General features: G+C 43.5%; 1 protein-coding gene across 1 annotated transcript; it reads left to right on the forward strand.

Annotated features, from left to right (window-relative positions):
- The first annotated feature begins 9369 nt into the window (after positions 1-9369).
- Positions 9370-10740, forward strand: LOC120927795 (extensin-like). Its single transcript, XM_040338716.1, has 2 exons — positions 9370-9566; positions 9644-10740. Exon 2 carries the CDS (start codon positions 9771-9773, stop codon positions 10695-10697), a length of 927 nt encoding a protein of 308 aa, XP_040194650.1. The 5' UTR covers positions 9370-9566; positions 9644-9770; the 3' UTR covers positions 10698-10740.
- The last annotated feature ends 2396 nt before the right edge of the window (positions 10741-13136 follow it).

Consider the following 13136-nt stretch of genomic DNA (forward strand, 5'->3'; position numbering starts at 1 on the left):
AGCAGTCGACCTGTGGGTGTGCTTGTTCCATGGGACAAACATGACTAGTAAACAATACAGTATATGATAACCTTGCTTCCCCATATCCTGAATGCAGCAAAGAGTCTGATCCCTAAACAGTGGAAAGATCCCGAGAGCCCAACAATGAAGCATTGTCTCGCTAAAATTAATGATATCTATTATATTGAACAGATTAAGTTTATGGGGAGGAAGGTGAAGAGTCATTTAAACAGAAATGGCAGGGTTGGGTCAATTATAAGTCATCTCAGAGTTATTTAGCGCAGATGATATAGGGTAAGGAGCCCATTTTAGTAAAAGCGGATAAATAAAGAGACTGAGGTTCGGAGAGAAAGGGGTGGGTTCGGGTATGGGTGGGGTGGGGGGTTTAGCGGACTTGGGTATAGGCACTTTGGTTTTATTACCATGTAAAGTTTTGCACTTTGCCATTCTGAGGCCATATAAGATTAATATGTCTATAGATATTTATTAAAATAACAAACAAAGCAAAAAAAAAACATATATAAGTAATTTCCTACCATGATGCGAACCAGGATGGAGACAGCGTATGAACGCAAATTGATTATGTCTCCGGTTAGTGTTCTCTGAGTTGAAAAAAAAAAAAAAAAGATCTCAAAGGAAAAAGTCCAAAGTGAATGGTGGATTCCTTGCTGTTAGTGAAAATTGTGTATATATATATATGAATCACTGAACTATTAATTTTGTGCCACTGTGTAGATCTTGATGTGCTTGATTAGTATCTTCTTATTCAAATGGTGCCTTAAGTATTCCTTCACCATACTAATTAAACGATCGACACCCAAAAGTGCTCAGATAGTGGTAATGCCCTTACCAGAACCTTTGAACCTCTTTATTGAAAAAGCTGGTCGGAATCACTTATGCAGGATAATGCCTGCATACATATCATGCGTCAAAGGATGAGTGATATGAACCTTGTCCTCCGGTTATTAAAGATGGAACATGGAACAGAAAAAAACTTCGATAGTGCAACCCATTTTATTAAAAAAAAGGATAAAAGAACATGGGCCAAGTGGACACTTACATTAAAAAGTGCCCATCCCGGCACTGGGGCTGCAAACTTGTCAGTTTAGGCACGGATTCCTACACCTCTGTGTCGGCGTGTTCGCGTGTGTTCCACCGTCAGCTGCTCGCTCTCTCCAGAGATCCGGATGGTTGAGCATACAGCACGTGACCAGGCTACACTGCCAACGTACGTTTCGTGAGATTATGTCTTCAGGGGGGCGTGCCTGGTCACAGTAGTCATGTGTTTTATGTCTGTGCAATGGCGGGATTGATTTTAATTGACAGCGATTTCAGCCAATTAGAGCGCAGTCCCAGTAGCGGATCGGTCATTACATCATATAATGATTACAATCGATTTCATACATACGCACCAGATGATAAAAACTAGTAAGCACTGAACACACTATATCTCTCTCTAATAAGAGCTCATTTGAACCATAACTAATAACATTTACAGTAAAAGCATACATAAATATTTAGAAAAGTCAATACATTTATGTATTTGTTTTGCCATGTTCCCACGCATTAACAGTGGTCATTAGAACTGTTAACAGTCGAATGTTTGCTTTGTTTTTGTAGGCAGTCAATAATTCTTAGAAATGCTCATAATTCTTCCTGCATACGTAGGACCCAATCAAGTTTATGGTAAATCTTATTTCTCTTTTATTTATTTTTGCTGTTAAAAAAGGTATATAAGTATTCACTTTAATATCAACATGATTTCAGAGATATATATCCCTATCTAGATATACCTGGTGTTTACCTGGTAAGCTGCACGCTATTACATATCTATGGAAAATCCCAATGCCTAAATGTGGAAGAAAAGGAGTTACATTCTGCGGTTTACTTTGAAAGCATGAGAATAAGATAAGATATAACAGCAAGGATTATTCTGTGATAATGATGTGTAAAATGCAGTAGTGCATACTAACCCATCAGGTGTCAGTTCACTGTACCCAAGTCAGTTATTCCAATTGGCTGTAGTTAGAAAATATTGTACTGGGGATCAAACACTTTTAGTTGCAGCAAAATCATAAGCGTATTAGTAGACTGAAAAGTCTCAACTGTGCTGGAATGTTCTTAAGCGTCTCGAAAACTTGACAAAAATGCCCTTGTTTTGCTGTTTTAAATTCACACAATTTCATTTTCTGACTATGGAGAGCGGTAGGCTAATTCTCAGCATGGGACTTTCAGCACCAAATAGTACAATTATTTGATGACCCTACCTGTCCTTGGCCTCTAATATATCCTGACCATAAAACTCAACCTTCCCTTTACTGGAACCATAGGCGTGCGCACAGGGTGTGCCAGGTGTGTCCAGGCACACCCTAATCACCCTGTGGAGCAAAAACTCCCCCTACTGCCCTTGCTCCCCCCCTCCATCCACCCCGCAGCACTTCCGGCTTCCCTACTCTACTCTTCCTCCAGCTGCTGCTGCAGGGATGTTTTAGGATGAGTGGAGGAAGGGGTCGGTAAATATGTAACTTTATGGCTCCTTCCCTTTTATCGTGAGTGATTGATAGTATGTGTTTAAGCTTTGGGGCGCACACCCTAATGCAATAGCCTGCGCACACCTATGACTGGAACCCTGACTGTATTTGACCTGTACATCAAAGTGGACCTTCACCTCAAATATAAACTTACTTTCTCCTGCCTTCTTCCCCCAAGTGGGAGGATAGAGTGGTAAGTCCCAAGCCTTGCCGTGTCTGGACATTTTCAGATCCCCACTCACTCATATACAGATGTACCACAGGGCCCTGCTGAGAACAGAAAGGCCAAGAAGAGTCCTCCGGCACATCTGCATATGTGCCATAGTAACAACAATTGTTGTATTGGAAGGGTGGCAGAGCCAAAGGTTAAGTGGACTGAAGATCCAGTTGAACCCCTTTACATAGTTACATAGTAGGTGAGGTTAAAAAAAGGTACAAGTCCATCAAGTCCAACTTATGTGTGTGATTGTATGTCAGTATTACCTTGTATTTCCCTGTATGTTGTGATCTTTCGGGTGCTTATCTAATAGTTTTTTGAAACTATCAATGCCCTCCGCTGAAACCACCGCCTGTGGAAGGGAATTCCAGATCCTTGCCGCTCTTACAGTAAAGAACACTCTATGCAGTTTAAGTTCATCTAATCTTTTCTCATAGCTGAGCTCCTCCATGCCTCTTATCCATTTGGTTGTCATCTCTGCACTTTCTCCAGTTCCCTGATATCCTTTTGTGAACTGGTGCCCAAAACTAAACTGCATGTATGAAGAGGTTCAGGGGGAATCTAGGATGGAAAAGGACCTGGGGGTCCTAGTAGATGACAGGCTCAGCAATGCCAAGCTGCTGCTAACAAAGCAAACAGAATATTGGCATGCATTAAAAAGGGGATTAACTTTAGAGATAGAGCGATAATTCTCCCGCTCTACAAGACTCTGGTACGGCCTCACCTGGGGTATACTGTCCAGTTCTGGGTACCAGTCTTCAGGAAGAGTATACTGGAAATTGAGAGAGTACAAAGAAGGGCAACAAATCTAATAAAGGGTCGGGAGGACATTAGTTATAAAGAAAGTTTGCGAGCACTGAACTTATTCTCTCTGCAGAAGAGACACTTGAGAGGGGATATGATTTCAATTTACAAATAGCATACTGGTGACCCCACAATAGGGATAAAACTTTTCTGTGGTAGGGAGTTTAATAAGACACATGGCCACTCATTAAAATGAGAAGAAATTAGATTTAGCCTTAATTCATTCTCTCATGAGAAAAGGAGAATAAGGAGGCATATGATTGACATGTGCAATATACATAAGGGGTTCATATAGTGAACTTGGTGTTGAGTTATTCACTTTAAGCTCATCACAGAGGACAAGGGGGCACTCTTTACATCTGGAGGAAAGGAGAATTAATCTCCAAATACGGAAAGGTTTCTTCACAGTAAGCTGTGAAAATGTACACCCTCGAGAGGTGGTTCGGGCCAGCTTAGTAGCCTGGATGCTTCCTAAACATACATAATATAACTGGATACTAATATTAATAGGTAAAGTTGATCTAAGGAATATCCGATTGCCTCTTGGGGGGGGGGGGGATCGGGAAGGAATTTTTTTACCCTGCTGGAGCAAATTGGATCATGCTCTGCTGTTTTTTTTTTTTTGCCTTCCTCTGGATCAACTGTTGGTATAGGATTGTGTATATGGGAATGTATGATTTTCTTATTTTCTCTTTTTATTAGTTGAACTGGATGGACTTAGGTCTTTTCTCATTCAAACTAACTATGTAACTATTTAACCACCTCCTCCCTCTTTGTATAACCTATACATTATGATAATGTTCTTTATCTCCTGCTCCATTACCAATCCTCATGTCTTAACCCCCTTGCAGCAAGATGTTTCCACAAAATTGGTAAAAAATTAGATCAGTTCAGGGGGCCAGATTCACAGAGGAGATACGACGGCGTATCTCCTGATACACCGTCGTATCTCCTGTCCTATCTATGCGGCAGATTCATAGAATCAGTTCCGCATAGATAGCCCTAAGATCCGACAGGTGTTATTGACTTACACTGTCGGATCTTAGGATGCAATACTTCGGCCCCCGCTGGGTGGAGTTTGCGTAGTTTTCCTGCGTCGGGTATGCTAATGAGCATTTACGACGATCCACGACGGTTTTCGCGTTCGTTACGTCGCCGCTAGTAATTTTTTCCCGTCGCAAATTTACACCTGCTTTAACATGGCTTAAACTTAGTCGAGCCATGTTAAAGTATGGCCGTCGTTCCCGGGTCGAATTTCAATTTTTTTTTGTTTTGGCGTAAGACGTCCGGGAATACGAATGGACGCTACGCACGCCGCCATTCTAAAAAATGACGTCACATCGTGCAAAGCACGGCGGGAATTTCTAAAACTGAGCATGCGCAGTACGTCCGGGGCAGGGAGCGCGCCTAATTTAAATGGTACCCGCCCCATTTGAATTGGGCGGGCTTGCGCCAGACGTGTTTACGATACACCACCGCAAGTTTACAGGTAAGTGCTTTGTGGATCAGGCACTTACACTGAAAACTTGCGGCCGTGTAGCGTAAACGGGTTACGTTACACGGCTGCAATTATTCGTGAATCTGGCCCAGGGTGTCTACTTTCTAAAGAAGGGTAATAAGTTCATATTTCTCTGGCATTTTCATTTAAGATGTTTTATAAAAGACATTTAGAGAAAAAGGATTTTTTTCAAAATGTTAGGTTTGTTTTTTCCTTATTTAGTAAAAATTCATAACCCAGTAAATAAACAACCAAAGGAAAAATATGGTATAACATTTATTTGAGTACAGTGGGCCAGATTCACAGAAGAAATACGCCGGAGTATCTACTGATACTCCGGCGTATTTTCAAATTTTCCGCGTCGTATCTAAATTTGTGATTCACAAACAAGATACGACGGCTTTTGGCTAAGATCCGACAGGCTTACGGCTTCGTACGCCTTCGGATCTTAGGCTGTAATACTTCGGCCGCCAGTGGGTGGAGTTTGGGTCGTTTTCCAGCGTCGGGTATGCAAATTAGGTTTTACGGCGATCCACGAAGGTACTCGCGTACGTTACGTCATCGCAAGTCGTTTTTTCCCGTCGCAAAGTTAAGGCTGCTTTTTCATGCCTTAAATTTACACCAGCCATGTTAAAGTATGGCCTTCGTTCCCGCGTTGAATTTAAGAAAAAAAAAAATCGGCGTAAGTACGTTACGCACGTCGCCATTCACAAACACGTCGGGGCGCCGTAATTTCGTGCAAAGCACGGCGGGAAATTTACAAACGGAGCATGCGCAGAACGTTCGGCGCGGGAGGGCGCCTAATTTAAATGGTACACGCCCCATTCGAATTAGGCGGGCTTGCGCCGGACGTCTTTACGTTACACCGCTGCAAGTTTACAGGTAAGTGCTTTGTGAATCAGGCACTTACACTGAAAACCTGTGGCGGTGTAACGTAAAGACGATACGTTACGCTGCCGCGATTCTTTCTTAATCTGGCCCAGTGTTCCTTGCATTTGCACTGGTGCACATTCATGTTGGAACAGGAAGGGGTCATTTGGGAGCATGAAATTGTCCAAAATGTCTTGGTATGCTGATGCCTTAACTGGAACTGAGGGGCCAAGCCTAACCCCTGAAAAACAACCCACACTATAATTCCCCCTCCACCAAATGATTTGGATCAGTGCACAAAGCAAGGTCCATAAAGACATGGATGAACAAGTTTGGGGTGGAGGAACTTGACTGACCTGCACAGAGCCCTGACCTCAACCCAATAGATCACCTTTGGGATGAATTAGAGCGGAGACTGCGAGTGCTGTATCGCAAAAAAATGGCCTGGTCATTAAGAGGGTAAATCCTTACGGTCCTTAAGTGGTTAAAGTACTTAGGCATTTAACTTACATCTAATCTTAACAATATATTTCAACATAATTATTTTACTTTGCTTAATAAAATCAAATTAGACTTACGTAAATGGTCCCTTTTCTGTCATTCATGGTTAGGTAAGATTAATAAAAATGAATGTCCTATATGTCTTTTTAAATGCTACCTTTAGGCAGGGATTTTTTTGTTTCCGGGGGAACTTGGGGGAACTCAGTTCCACCACCTCTGGCTCAGACCCTTTGGTGCCTGCTAAAAAACAAAAGAACAAAAGCTGGACAGCCGCACTCCAAAATTTTCTTTAAAAGAGATGTCTTTATTTTCAACTGTGCATACAGTCACTGCAAGCCCACAAAAATCAGTATGGCCAACGTTTCGCACTGGCGTCAGTGCTTAGTCATGGCTTAGTGCCTGCTCACCACAATCACTTGTAAACACAGAAGTCTGGTTTCTGTGTTTACAAGTGACAGCTATGCACTCTGGGCCATATTCTGAGTAAATATCCGCCTGCTTCGCTTAGGGCACTTACACTCCGCTGTCCCAACTTACTGGAGCAGGTGTTGTATTCCCCAACCACTTGCTCCATAAGTTGGGACAGCGGAGTGTAAGGCCCCATTCACACCTAGGCGTTTTTACGCCTGAAACGCACTGCTCACGAACGCGGGAGGGCAGATTTAACATTGTTTCCTATGGTGCCTGTTCACACCTGAACGCCTGAACGCCTGAACGCCTGTCGCGCGAAGCTCAAACTAGTCCCGGACCTTTTTTTGTCGCGCGAAGCGCGCGACATAGGCGTTTCCGCGCGTTTTTTTTTACCATAGAAAGTAATGGGAAACGCGCGAATTGAGCGTATCGCGCGACAGCAAGCGTTTTTATGCGCGTTTTTACGCCCATACAGCTCCAAAACAAAACAGGAAATGACATATTTTTTTACAGGAACTTGTGAAATCACCATTTTACTTTACTTACAATAAAGAAAAGTCACATTTTTCTCAATGGAGGCCGAATTTGATCGAACCCTTTCGATGCTGGAGCCTGAAAATTTCATCAGGATGGTGAAGGAGCACCCCTGTCTTTATGACAGCAGGGCACCGGGCTACAAAATGAGGACCACCCGTTGGGACGCTTGGTGTTCTATTGGGAGCCAAATCTATGAGAACTGGGCACGGATAAATAAGTCCCATGATAGCAAAGGTAAACTCTATCAAAAAACATAACAGAAATACAAAATGCCACTAATGAAATAATGGAATGATTGTTTGTCGTTACAGTAGGCATTTATTACCGTACCAATATGCTGTTAAGTTTAAAAATGTGTCTTTACAAATATGACTATTGTGCGGTCATGCGACATGGCTTATAAACATAAATTGCGTTCTCTTCTTCCCACAAATAGAGCTTATTAATGGTGATATTTGATCCCCTCTGTGATTTTTAATAATCCAAAAATTTAGTGACATTTTTCAAAAAAAATATTATTTTACACATCTTTAATCTAAAAAAATTAAAAAATTCAATCGACCTAGCGACTACAGCGTCAGGTGGGGACGGGGGCTACACAGGACCTACACTCTGCCTGCAGTGATCAGTAAATATATGTTCACTGCATTCATTGATACTGTGACAAGGGGATGGGGGAGTGGATTGGAGATCCAAAAGGGGATTGTGCCTACGTGTACTGGTGTCAGTGTCATCACTTCCCTCTTCCTGTGTTTACACAGGAGGAGAAAGTGACACGCAGGGGGACACATATAGAGCCACTTAACCCCCGGATGTACCCTGGGGGTCCTGATCGGACCCCCAACCCACGTCTAGGCGGTCACTTACAGGCCCTTTATTAGACCACAGAATAAATACATAAACTAAGTTTACAATAGATAGAATGTCACTAATATAAAATGGCACACAATATCATAGGGCTATTGAACCCAATGATAAAACTGTATCAAAATAAAATTAGAATGAGACTTCTTAAAACATGAATCATTTTTTATTTTTTTTCCACAAAACAGCATAGTAAAGAATATATTTCACAAAATAAGCGTGTCAAAAGCTGAAAAGTTCAATAAATTAAATGGAATTGAGCTGCCAAGGGACCTGCCCTTCAGGAGAGACAAAGTATGCCGCATACTGTTCACGGACATGTGTCCCCTGTGTGTTCCCACGTACACCAGTCCAATGAGCTCTTTCCAGAGTCTCATGGACTGGCTCCTCGTAATCTAGACCATCGCGCTGCCTGACAAAATTGTGCAAGGCACACGCCGCTTCTACAGCACTAATGGCATTTTGCATGTTGAGCACAATCGGTGTGTGGAGAACCCTCCACTTGTTCGCCAAAATTCCAAAAGCACACTCAACTACGCGGCGTGCTCTGCTAAGCCGGTAGTTGAATATGCGTTTGTCTTCGTTCAGATTATGTCCTGAATAAGGCCGAAGTAGGTGTGTGTTCAGAGCAAAAGCCTCATCACCCACAAAGACACTTGGTAGGGGAGGGCCGTTTGTGCCCGGGAGTGGACTATTTTGTGGAAGGTCCAGACCATCTGTTCGAAGTAATTGCCCAAAAGAGGAGTTCCCAAAAATCGCAGAGTCTGCACTACTTCCATAGGAACCAATGTCAATGTAGGTAAAGCAATAATTGGCATCAGCCACAGCCATTAAGACGAATGAAAAGTATTTCTTATAATTGAAATACTGGCTCCCACTAGCCATGGGCTTAACAATTCTGATGTGTTTCCCATCGATCGCTCCCAGACAATTCGGAAAGTTACAGCGTTCCCAGAATACTTGGGAAATTTTTTCCCAGTCCTCTGCTGCCGGTTTTTTAAACACAATGGGTTTCAGGACTTCCCAAATGGCACTGCAGGTGTCCCGAATTATATAACTGGCAGTAGATCTTCCAATACGAAACGAGTAATGCAGACTTGCAATCGATTGTCCAGTTGATAGATACCTACAAAGAAAATAATATATATTATTTTATTTTATTTTTTACAGTGAAAATTCTAAAACTCAGATGGAAGAGTATAAGGGACGCCTACGCTCGCCAGCTGAAGGCACAGCGGGAGCAGCGCCGAAGTGGGAGTGGAGCATGTTCGGTGAGAGAATACGTTCATGCAAAGGAATTGGAGTTTCTGAGACCGGTGCTGGATTTGGGGAGGTAAACCATTATCTGTACTTTGCTCGGTAAACCAAATGTTTTAAAATTATTTTTGAATACATGATTTCTTTTTTCAGTACTGAAAGCTGCTGGGACGAGGCTGCCACAGCTGTAGTAGACAGAGAGAGCGTGGCAGAGAGAGGGGACAGAGAGAGCGTGGCAGAGAGAGGGGACAGAGAGAGCGTGGCATCGGGGGATCAAGCGATGGCTACTCTGGAGCCGGAACCGCAGCACTCCGAGGCATCAAATGCTAATGCAACAAGACCACTTGCAGAGCAGCCCCCAGTTAACATTGCGCATATTGGACCTCCGCGTGCTCTGCGTAGGAGGGCTCCTGCTCCGGATCCAGCCCTGGATCGTATGTTGGACATTATGACCAACATGTCTGACCGGATGAGCAATAGATCGTATGGCCAAAATGTAGCAAAATGTCTGGGGGAACTAATCGACAAAGTTCCCCCAAATCTGCAAGCGGTGGTGCTGTCCTGTACGGCTAGATACATCTCGACATTTATACCCCCGACAGAAGCTGACGATTTATCCGAACCACCACCACCCTATGGCCCATATGCCAATAAACGGACCGAGCATGTCCCAACACCACCCACGACCCATTTCTCCCCACCACCCGTTACCCTTTGGACAGGACCACAGCTTTCCGACCAACCTCCTCGACCAACACCACCACCGACTTCTGCGCACCATCCTTTCACCACCACTCTATCTCATTTACCTCCTGTGCCAACACCTTCCACTCACACTTCTCTGAATCCTTTTCCTTATACACAACCTTCTTCTTACCACCCTCATTCTCCTTTTCCTCATCTCTCAACACCACCTGTCACATACAGTACTCTGCCTCCTACAACACTTTCTTCTTACCACCCACCACCTTCTACTTACCCTGCGTTAACGACTACACCTACATCACATTACCCACATCGACCGAGACAATCGACTTTCAGGAATGCCCCAACACGAACACCACCACCACCACAAGCAACACCACCTTCCAATTGGTCAGGGGAAGACAGCACCACCTCCACTTGGCCCCCTTTTGCCCACGCACTGTCGGTCGCCATGTCACCGCACGGGGAAGAGGACTCCTCCCCAAATTTACAGCAATTGTAAATAAGGATTATGTATAAAACATTTTTGTATATTTTGTGTATTTGTGCACTGTGTATATTTTCCTAATAAAAAAAAAAAGACCCAATGTTTTGGTTGATTAAAATATTAAAATAATTTTGTTCCTACAGAATTTTTGTTTGGTTTTTATTACACATATATATATATATATATATATATATATATATATATATATAATAGAGTGTATTACATTCAAAGCGCTAAATAAAAATTACCTCAGTGTTATGATAAGTCGCTCCACAGGGGGGATACAGTTGCGGAAGTAGGTGTCCATCCTCTGCAATCTGTTGATCAACAATTCCAGCAACTCATCAAAGCTGTAAAGGAAAATGAAATTTAAAATTGGCAATGGATTGGTACTAGGGTTGCCACCTTTCCGGGATTCGCCAGAACAGTTCGGGTTTGGAATCATGTGTCTGGGTTTCAGACTGCCTGACACTCTGACAGATTTTTCTGACCAGAATATGGATTTCCGGCAGGGTTAATGGCTGCAGGGGATGAAAACTTACAACCCAGCAGCCACAGATATACCAGGATGAGATGTGCTATCTGCCAAGGGGTGAGTGAGCTCACCCTCCATCGCTGTCTAACAGAAGCACCCACCCCCTTTCTCTATCCTGCCTCTTGGTGAGTACACTAGGAAAAATCAGAGTTCTCACATTGGAGTCCTCTCCGTACATCAGAGATCTCGGTTTCCCCCTTAGATCATGGTTCACAGAGCATCCCTTATGTCTGAGTATCTTGAGGTCTCGCTTCAATCAGATTATGTTGGTTAACCCATACAGTGAAAGGGAAATCTGGGAGTTGAGATGCAAAAGGGTGACTGTGATGTAAAGGGGGACTCTGTGCACTGTAATGTAAAGGGGGATTCTGTGCACTGTAATGTAAAGGGGGACTCTGTGCACTGTAATGTAAAGGGGGACTCTGTGCACTGTAATGTAAAGGGGGACTCTGTGCACTGTAATGTAAAGGGGGACTCTGTGCACTGTAATGTAAAGGGGGAACTTTGTGGACTCTAATGTAAAGGGGGAACTCTGTGGACTCTAATGTAAAGGGGGAACTCTGTGGACTGCAATGGAAAGGGGACTATTTTTATTATATTCATATGATTAGAAATGTAAAATACTAACAAAATATATGTATAGTTCATAGTATTTAAAAAAATAGTTGTGCACCGCAGAAGTGTACATGTTTGACTTGAAGAAAAGGTGGCAACCCAAATGGTACAATGTAAAAAATAAATGATTCCAGATCATTTTTTACTAACCTTTTTATGGACATTCTGGTGTAGTCCAGAAATTTGTCTTCATGGTCACGGAGGTCTTGGTACATCACCCAAAATTGCCCTCTTTCTTCCCGATCAGCAATGACGGGGTGTATCCAAAATCTGCGTTGCCTCTTCCTTTTTCTCTGCCTCTCGTTTACAAGATATTGGCTAGCAGTGGCTGCTGCCATGAACAAAGCCATCTCGTCATCACTCATTTTCACAATGGAGTCAGAAGCACAAGGATGACCCGGAAGAGGAATTATCACCCAGGAAGAGGAAAAAAAAACCTTTCACATAGCAACAAATGATGACAGAGGTGATCTATTTTACTATTGGTCAAAAAAAAAAAAAAAAACGCTGGACGTCGCTCTGCTCAAACGCGCGCAAACGCGCACAAACGCGCGCAAACGCGCACCAAAACGCGCGAAAAAAACGCGCGTAAAAACGCCTGGTAACGCCAACGCCTAGGTGTGAATGCAGCCTAAGTGTCCCGGCGTAGCCTGGCGGATCTCCAAGGGGGCGGCTTCTATTCAAATGAAGCGCGCCCCCGATACAAAAGAACTGGGCATGCGCCGGGCTGCAAAAAGCCCAGTGCGCATGCTCCAGTTCTCGGCGGAAAACGTCAATGACGCCGACGTGTGCGTCATTGACGTAAAGTCGTATTCAAGAACGACTTACGTAAACGACGTATCCGACGAAAAAAACACGACGGGGACCCGACGCCATCCGTAACATGGCCTACGCGAGACTTGCGGAAACTTACCCCTCATATAGCAGGGGTAAGTTTCCGCTTACGCAAACGACGTTAGCGACGGTTACGCGACGCAAACTCGTTCGTGAATCGGCGTAGAAGGATCATTTGCATACGCAAATGACTCCTTCACTTAAATGCCATCTAGCGGCGGCCGGCGTCATTGCATTTAAGATCCGCCAGTGTAAGTGACTTACAGATGGCGGATCTTAAGTGTATCTATGCAAAACTGATTCTGAGAATCAGGAGCATAGATACACGGGTCAAAAAAGGGAGTTACGATGGAGTATCCTGAGTTACTCCATCGTAACTTTACTCAGAATATGGCCCTCTGTGTGTAACCCCCTGAACTCTGCACTCTGTATGTAATGCAATCCTGGTATTTAATGCCCCTTTAAGACCC

The sequence above is a fragment of the Rana temporaria genome, chromosome 1, assembly GCF_905171775.1.
Source record: "Rana temporaria chromosome 1, aRanTem1.1, whole genome shotgun sequence".
Lineage (NCBI taxonomy): Eukaryota > Metazoa > Chordata > Amphibia > Anura > Ranidae > Rana > Rana temporaria.